At 35.3% G+C, this 9,840-nt stretch overlaps 1 protein-coding gene across 1 annotated transcript in view; it reads left to right on the top strand.

Moving 5' to 3' along the window:
* The window catches only part of LOC108910476 (putative inorganic phosphate cotransporter), a 25,001-nt gene extending 15,597 nt beyond the window's left edge, over positions 1–9,404 (top strand). Inside the window, exons 5-8 of the mRNA XM_018715076.1 lie at positions 1,061–1,222; positions 1,865–2,155; positions 5,110–5,348; positions 9,240–9,404. Of these exons, the coding sequence (XP_018570592.1) occupies positions 1,061–1,222; positions 1,865–2,155; positions 5,110–5,348; positions 9,240–9,404 (857 nt within the window). The remainder of the gene's footprint in view (positions 1–1,060; positions 1,223–1,864; positions 2,156–5,109; positions 5,349–9,239) is intronic.
* The last annotated feature ends 436 nt before the right edge of the window (positions 9,405–9,840 follow it).

Raw genomic sequence — 9,840 nt, 5'->3', positions numbered from 1 at the left:
ATGGCCGGTCCTCATGTACAATTATTTACTGCGGAACTGCGGAGATGCGTAACTGCGAATCTCCGCAATTTTCAAACTACCGTCCAAATGCAAATGTCAAAAATAGTAGATGCGGATAACCTAGAAATTTGTACCGGTTTCTTTTCGAGTATTTTCATTGAGGTATTTCAAATAATTATCTATTAATCTTTATGTGAAATATATTTACAATGGAAAACTTTGATGAAGATACAGCTTTCTTGGCTCTTGCTGTTTCAATGAAACAATACAGAGACTGTGCTTTGAGGTATAAAAAATGTTACCGTGAAAGATTGATAAAAATGTATAAGATATACAATTCTATTCTGGAGTTTCAAAAAAAACATAAAAATATGTGGGTGAGAGATATTTTCTTGGCTGATAATTAATTATAGAGACGAAATAGATAAAAAACAAACTAATCAAACACGTTTTCAGAATATAAACAAATACAAATGGCCGATAAATGTCACACGAGCACAAAAGTAAACACCGGAATACGGAAAAAGTTGAACCTAGTCAACTTTTATCCGGAACGCATGCGGATCTGTCACTTTTTCAAAATGGCTGCTGTGCGTCCAATATTTTTTCGATATTGTGATCACGTGATTCCGCATCTCCGCAGTTCCGCACTAAATTATTGTACATGAGGACCGGCCATTAGTTAATATTTGTTTTGTATAATAATTGTAGAAATGTTTCCTATGTATGATCTAGTATGTATTTTATTGAAAACGCCATTTTCCAGATGGAAAATTGAGGACAAAAAGGATTTTTTAAATTGCGAGAAACCTGTGCCTTATTCTATCGATATGGAAAAAAGGGGAAGTTAAAAGACAATGTGTACGTTCGGAAGTTTCGGATTTCAATGGTATTCGGAGTATAAGTGGTTGTGTGGAAGCGTTTATTTAAAAAAAACTTTTCTGTAAACCAAGTTTAATTGTGTGTGTAAAATCGGGCGTATGGAATAAGAGGGGATTTAACAATTTTGCTGTTAACACCAGATTAATATATGCATAAACAAATATCTGTGTTTTTATAGGAGTAATAATCAAAGAAACCAGCAACTGGCCGAATGCTTTCTACGCTTGGGCAGTGGTTGCCTTTGTCTGGTACATATTCTACTTATTTATGGTATTCTCGCGTCCCAGTACACACCCCTTCATAACAGAAAAGGAGTTAAAGATGTTGAGTGAAGAATTGGGTAAGCTTTTACAGTGTTAGTCAGATAATTGTTTTTGGGGTTCGAAAAATGCATTTATTGTTTGGGCTGGTGGAAAATCAATTTGGTTAGTTGTGAGCTTAAGCCTGTGTTCTAGTTCGAGTTTCGAATTATGAGTTTAATAAATTATGCAAAAATTCAAAAGAGAGTTAAAAATTTGCACCTTCCTGCGCTAGGAAGCTGCTTCTGGGCAATGGGCTTCAGCATGCGTTGTCTGACGCGGCTGAAGGCTTCTGTCTTCGTGGCGAAATGGCGGAAAATCTTCGAAATATGCGGAAAAATTTTCGCGCCTTTATACGCAGTCGGTGACGCTGTAGCTCTTCGTTACATGCGTCTGGTACGGTAGATAGCTCCAGAGGGGAATTCTGGGAAATATTAACGAATTATTTTTGAAATATGGGCGAATTTCGACTATTATTATTATTTTGTATGGTTGATTTTATTAAAAGTTGTGGAATTCCTTGGGTGCTGTAATGATTAATTTTATTGTTCGGTTAGAAAAGTATATGAAGATGGCCACTAAACCTCCACAAAGTGAATTCCGCCGATCTCTATACAATGCCATATAGCTCACCTACACAATACTGCCGGCCAACGTTGCTTAATGTTTGATTTAAATTATAGAGGAGTCCAAGAAATTTGTCGTACCCTGGACACAAATTCTCAGATCTGTGCCAGTTTATTGTATACTGTTGTCCCAACTCGCCCACGACTACACGTACTTCACCCTGGTGACGGATCTGCCCAAGTACATGAAGGACATCCTGAAATTGAACATCAAAGACAACGCCACCTTCAGCGCCATACCATTCTTGATCCTAGGGTTGTCGAATGTGCTGTTTTCCAAGCTGAGTGACTTCATGATTAAACGCGGTTGCAGGACCGTGGTAATGAGGAAGGTGTATAGTTTCGTTGGTAAGTCACTTTATGGCACTAAAGAATACAAAATGAAAGATTCATTCCAAAAGATAAAAATAAATTAAAAAATGATGAAATAATGTAAGAAATATTTTATAAAAAATAAAACAGATATTGCAATAAAATCTTGGACAATTCACGCCTCTTTTCGCCGGAATGGCAAATATTTCGCACAATTAATACGTTCACATAAAATTTTAAGAAAATGTCACATTTCATGGCGCTGTTGTTGGTCAGAATTGCAGTAAGGTCGTTTTTGCATNCCTTCGGATCTATTCATCTGCACTGCCCTCTCATTTTTTTCTTCATCGACCTTTTAATTCCTGATACCGCATGTTGCACCGTTTCTTTTTTTTTGAATATTTGACCTACAAGGTTGGCAGCACCGGCAGCGCCCCCACCTAGTGTGGTTGGCTACCCCGCCATGTGACGGTCCTCGTTGACTGGCTTCATATGTCATAGTATACACACGTATTGTACGTTATTGAAATATTTGTTATTTTACTAAATAAACTATAAAATAAAACATTCAAAAGTGCTTAAACAAATCAACACCGCACAATTGTTGTTTTACCTAAGTACATTAACATTTTTCGGTATATATTAAGATAATCATTAAGGAATATTGCCACGGTAAAAAAAATATACCTTGTGTATTCTTTCTAACCTAAAAAAAATATTTTGGTGTTGATTGAAATATTCTCTCAATATTTCAGTCAAAGTTTTTAGTTTTTAATACTTATTGCACCAATTCACTTACCTTTAATAAACTTATTTAGCAAAATAAACTAAACAATATAATACTATTATAACTTGGTAAAAGTTAGTAGTTTAGCAGATGACTTTGTGATTTTAAAATCAGTATTTGTGGAATTATACGTTACATTTACATAAAAAAAAACAAGAAAAAGTACCACAAAATTTTACGCTTAATTTATTATTATTGGGTGTCTTTATGCATTCATTTTATTACTTTAGTATTATTTTATTTAATGAGAACTATCTACAAAGTATTTTAAATTTTCCCGCGACACCACTTTGATATTAAACTGACTTTGGTAAGTAACTAGATATGTTAAGTTGGCAACGCTGCGAAATCTTGTTACAATTAGTGTCGTCTAACTTTTCCGATCGAGTTGCACATACTATTTTCTATCACAAGTGCGAGTCGTTATGGGATCTATAGCGTAGGGGGTTATATGCACGGAAAGTGCCAGATATAATAGTGCACTTTCCGTGCACTAATACTTACTATAGGTCCCATAACGAACGCTTGTGATAGAAAGTCTGTTATTTGTGCAGTGATTCATATTTAGACAGATATGAAAATGATTAAATAATGGCGTTTTTGCTTTTTTTCGTGTAAATACAAATTTGATTCCTTTTATCAAAACCTTTTATCTTCCCCTTGATTTAAGAGTACCTAGTACGATTTCGTTTGAACTAGAAGTCCCGTTGACCATATATGGACCTCACTCACGTTTGACAATTCCTTAATGTAACCTGGACATACCAGGTAATCATAAAATAATTGGCACCAGCGCGTTAAAATAATGTTTTCAACTTTATTAAAGGAAAGTTAAGAAATGTCGTTTTTTCGAGACGATCTAACGACGTTATGGATTGTCCAGACTTTAGTTATTATACGTATTTGTAGAAAATTTTGTCTATTTTAATTTGGTATATCATAGTTAAAATCAAAAAAAGCTTAGTTTTCGAGTTATAGTTAAAAAACTGGAAAAAGTGCCGAAAATTTGAAGTTTTTTGCAATTTTGCTTGTGAAGCCGATACCTGGCGAGGTGGCAAACCTTAGATTCGGATTCAGCACCCCAAAAAACACATAGAGCCGGTGAGAAAAAACTTCTACATTTTTTTCCTGGAAACGCCGTTTTTGAACCTTGGATGACTGAACTACAGGGCTGGAAATCCACATGGTCCATCTGCCTTTACATGAGAGCGACAAAGTAAAGTAAAGAAATCCGTGCGATAGACAAGGATGGCTATAGTGAATAGTCACCGCCCGTTCGGGTTAGACGACTATTCAGATTATGAAACGTATTCAATGTAACCATCCTTGTCTATCGCACGGATTTCTATGACTTACTTTATCGCTCTCACGTAACGGCCGATGTACCATGGGGACTTTCCGAACCTGTATACTTCAATCATAAAAACATTCTCTCGTTAGGACTTCGCTGATAGCACTATTCGAAAAAATAATGGTTATATGCAGTGGCGACTTCCATACCAGGGTGGGAGGAAATATTTAGGTACAAAATATAAAAAAAACAAATATAATTGAATAGTTTCATTTTAAGTACTATTGAAATATAGAGAAAATGTGCTCAACATTATTTTTTATAGAGTCCATTCTTCTTCTGTCCGAAATAAACTTTTTCGTCAAAGTTTGGTACTTCCCATACCATTGATTTCAATAGATAAGCATTACTGTTAGTCTGTTGTTCTGTTAGTCAATTTAAACTTTTACAATCTTTCAAAAAATACACAAGAAGCGATACGTAATAACCAAATTTTACACCACACGTAAACAAATTATAGAAAGCGGTGAATAGCTATTTATTTGATTACGGGCAAACTAAACCAGCCCAAACTGCACGGCTACTCCTACTCCGTCACCGTTACGCTACGGTAACCATGACCACCGCTGTAAACACTTTACAGATTTAGGTCCGAGCTACAATTTCAGTGTTTTTTAAATGAATTTTGCAGGTCGAGTTAAATTGACTACACATTACAAATTTAACGTTTCCTAGTTAACTCAATTTTAAATTAATTTTTTTTACTATGAAAATTCCTAAGGGGACAGCGCCCCAAAACCCCCCCGTACGAGTCGCTACTGGTTATATGGGCTTTTGTATTTTCTAGTATGGAGCGGTAGTGGAATTTTGGTCACAACAGTAAAATTTATTTATTATTTATTTATTCTTCAGGAAATGTTTTCCCTGCTATTTGCATGGTGACTGCGGCACACATAGGATGTACCAGAGCGGGCGCCATCACACTGTACACCGTAGGGATGTTCTTCATGGGTTTGTATTATCCTGGAACAATGGTGAACATCAACGACATCAGCCGCCACTACTCTGGCACCATCATGGCGTTGACCAACGGGCTGTGTTCTTTGACGGGTATAGTAGGGACCTTTGTGGTTGGTCATTTGACCCCACACGTAAGTAACTTTAAACGTCATTTATATGTATCCAACAGGATCAAGTCTTAATTACAGGAAAGTGGGAAGAAAGAAAAAAATGTAAATGGAAATACATGCAACAAAAATACATAGTATATAGTAAGCAATAATACGTACAGGATGTTCTACAAGCTCTAGGACAAACATTGACAGATGGTATCAAATATTTTTTCTTATATGAACATAGGTCCAAATCGTTCTTGTTTAGAAGTTACAGGCATTTAAAAAATATATAACTTTACACAGGGTGATTGAGTCATAATGTCATTAATTTTAAGAGGATATAGAGAAAAATGAGTATAATACGATGGCGTGATAAAAAAAAATTTAATGCATATTTAAGTTGAAAAAAAATATTTTCAAATCATTATTTAACCCCCTTTTCAGGCTGTTACTGACCGGCTGACGTCAGCCGGTTATTCACAGTATTGCACGGCTACGATATGAACAAGGCGCCCTAGATGCTACGTTGCCATATTTATACATTTTCCCACATATAAAGACAATAAATAAACGATTTGCTCACGTCAGCCAATAATAATTTAAAATGCTATAAATTATTTATAATAACATATTAAATTGTTATTGTTGCCCAGCAAGAACCTCGAGGAGGTCTGAGCATGCCTTGCCAAAAATCAGTTTTTATTAACATCATAATGTTAATTTTTTAATTTGCTGTAAGCCTTCGGGCTTACAGCAAATGTTCAAATTACCGTTACCGCCTATGCACAAGTATACACGTTGGATAGATGAGCGGCGGATGCGATGGATTAAACCAGGATTGTTACATATTTCTTCAGCGGCATCTTCAATACCTACGATTCTGCAACTGCTCTACATTCTTTACCACGGTGCGATACACGATAGATTTCATATACAAAAGTCCATAGGATTTAGGTCCGGCGAGCGCGCTGGTCATCTTATGGGCTCTCCTCTCCCTGTCCACCGATATGGGCATTGATCGTCTAAAAATCCACAGACATCGCGAGCAAAATGGGCCGGAGCTCCGTCGTGCATATACCGCATATCTTGTAGCATCTGAAGGGGAAGGTTTTCAAACAATTCTAATAAAAATTGAAAGTAACGCGGCCCATTCAGATGTTCAGGTAGAAAACGCGGCCCAATTAAACGATCGCCATATACTCCTGTCCATACATTAATACCAAATCTCCTCTGAAAGCTAAACCAACGAGTAGTGTGCGGGTCTTCATCTAACCAAATGTGACTATTATGGCTGCAAAGAAATTAGCTCTGTTTCACTTTAAATAAAATTTAATATTGAAGTTACAAAACTCCAAGAGTTCAAATAATTTAAATTTCATTTCATAACCATTTCAATTGCATTACAGAAATAATGACATAAAAAAACAACACTCACTAGATAAATTATAAAGAGAGGGTGAAATGTATGTAGTATTTAAATATTGACTGTAAGTAATAGAAGAGAGACTTGTATATTCTATAAAAAAAAAACAATCGGTCGGAGACAAATAAACAACTCGGTACGTGTCTCCGACCTAGGCTAACCTGTCAAGATTACTAACTTTCTAACTTCTAACCCACTTTTGACTTGCACGTGCTCTATATGACTGTAGTAGGATCGTATTCGATGCAAAGTAGAGCAAAAAGTTGTTGGTCTTTTATCAAAGGAAAATCGTGTCATCACTTTTAGGAGGCATAAAATGAACCATTTCAAATTTAAAATGAAACTGATTGATTCTGGTAGTAGCTGTACTCGCCCAGGTGCATCGAGTGTACGAAGTGGTCGGTTATACGTCAAATACTAACCTAGTGAGCTTGGTCGTAAATCAGAGAGCTCCTCCGAAAAACAGTAAACAGTGGCGCGTACAAAGGTAAAATATAGTACATATGTGAAATTTAAAAAACAAATTGGATTTATAATAAATTACGTTTAAAATAAATAGTTTATGAAAATAAAGGAATTTTTGTGGGAACAAGGGTGCCAGACATGAACTGATCCCTTCGTCCCTTCATAATGTATAAAGAAATTGTTTAATTTCTAAAACCCTTAAAAGCGTATTGCACTGGATCCCGTGACAGGCAATGATTTATTACTTTGCATCGAATATGATCTTACTATAGAACTCAGACAAGACGTAACAAACATTTTTGTCTCGATACATGTTAAATAGATTTTACCTTAAATATCGTGATAACAATTGTTATTGATTCATTAATGTTGATGCTAAAACAACAAATGAATAGGGATGATTGTTTTCGAATGTACGGTTATTACAATTTATCATTTTTAATATTATTAACGTTTTCAAGTTTTATAATTTATTGTGTTAAATAATACACAGTTTTAGTATTATGTTCAATTTATTATTCAATATGCAGTTGCGTATAACCAAAGTTTACATAATAAATGTAAACTTTAGTGTAAATGTAAACTTTGGTGTAACCTAGGTAGGTACTTATATGTTTTTCACCTGTTTAAAATGCCAGCACGAGTAAAACAGCATTCATCTGTCCAGAGCACTTTGTTAATAAAGTTAGATTCTGCTGCACTTTGAATTAGGAACCAATTGGAAAATTCAAGACGATTGGGGAAATCAGCTGGTTCTAATGCTTGAATTTTTTGAAAATGGTACGGGTTGAGTGAATTCTCGCGCAATATCCGCCAAACTTTGGTTTGTGATATCTCCAATCGCCTTGAAATTGTTCTTGTAGAAAAAATAGGATGCTCCTCGACTAAATTTAAATCAGCCTCTACCACATTTAAGTCATTTTGTCGATGTCCTGCACGTTCTCTGCACGGTATGATAGACCTCGTGTCACGAAGACGTTGGACGGCTTGCACGCTTGGGAAGTTCTGTCTATCAGGGAAACGTCTCTGATATTCAATTGCAGCGGTATTTGCATTCTGTACACACTCTCCGTATAAAATCACCATATCCACATATTCGGCATTCGTATACAAAGCCATCACTACCGACACTTTAAACAATCCGAAATAAACTAACGGTTTCGTGTGTCTTTCCAATCCACATCCCCTCTTCATCTGTATGGTGCAATCTTCACTCCTTTGCGGGAAAAATGCAGGAGATATGGTGGGTGGTAGATTTGAATAAACGCTTTAAATTGTTAATGGTTTTATAACTGTGTGTAGTGTATTTTGTATATTCGGGTATTTAGTGTGCCGACTTTTTATACTTGATAAAATACGGTGTGCCTACAAACAGGTAACTACCTCTGCTTTATTTATTTTCTTTTAACGAAAGTTGACTTCGAGAAGTCAGGCTTGTCAAAACATTTTGCACTAAGTTAATACAATTGTTAAAATTATTTCTAATAAAATGCGGCATGCTCCTTTATTTACTTGCATTTTATTGGTTTCGTACATGTGTATACGTATACTAAAGCGGATTAAGTGGATAAGTTTAACGCGGAACCCAAAGTAAATGTGAATAACAAATTATGATGTGAACTTGGCAACGCTGTTCGCTTCAGCCGACGACTGGTTCGTGACATTACGTTACAAAATTTTCAGAGCATCCGGGCATCTGGCCGGACCGCCCTCTTAGCGGGAATTATGGATTGATTTCCTTCATTTTTAAAAGTCGAGTAAAATTTTTGTTTCCGATTTTCTGTCTTTATTAGGCCTTTCGAATACGTGGTTAAAATTAATGACATTTTGACTGAATCACCCTGTATTTCAATCAAATAAATTAATAAATAAAAATTATGGTTGCTGTATTTCGTTTGCTATTTTAGTTGTGATCCTAATTGCTACTAATTGCTTAGTAACCAACAATAATCTCTTCTCACCTCATTTAATGTGAAAAATTTGACATTATTATTTCGTTTGGTATTGTAGTTACAACCCTAATCTCTATTATATTTTAGGGGACAATAGAAGAGTGGCGAAAGGTGTTTTGGATAGTGTTCGGAGTGTGCACAATAAATACTACCATTTACGTAATTTTTGGAAAAGTCGACCGGCAGCCCTGGGATTATCCTAAAGAAGAAAAAGAAGAAGAAGAAGGAGGAGGAGGAGGAAAAACTGAGTGAATTACTCTAGCGTACAAGTATATAGGAATGTAATAGGCTCTCAGTGTTATATGTTATAAGTATAGATATACTCATGTACTATATAGTAACTAAATAAAGATTTATGTATACATGCAAACAGAATAAATAGCTGAGATATACCTCAGTTATTCTAGATTCTGATTCGCCAATTAAATGAGATTAGCTGAGGTTCCAGAGCTGCAAAGAGAGACAGTCTAAACGTATTATATGTTTTGTGGTCTAAACCATATGAGTAAATAAATTTAATTTTAGTAAATCCGAGAGTAAATTGTACATACCAGGTCCGACCTTAAGATTAAAATGGAACAATTGCAATTTTTGCTTGCTATACACCAAATAAGGGCAATTTAGGTATACAAGGAGTTTTGAAATTTAGAAGAAATTAGCATTATTTTAATTAGTTGTAATTAAAAAA

The sequence above is a fragment of the Anoplophora glabripennis genome, unplaced genomic scaffold, assembly GCF_000390285.2.
Source record: "Anoplophora glabripennis isolate ALB-LARVAE unplaced genomic scaffold, Agla_2.0 scaffold509, whole genome shotgun sequence".
NCBI classification, from domain to species: Eukaryota; Metazoa; Arthropoda; class Insecta; order Coleoptera; family Cerambycidae; genus Anoplophora; species Anoplophora glabripennis.
Note: the sequence above shows the minus strand (reverse complement) of the source record. Positions and strands in the feature narration are given on the sequence as shown.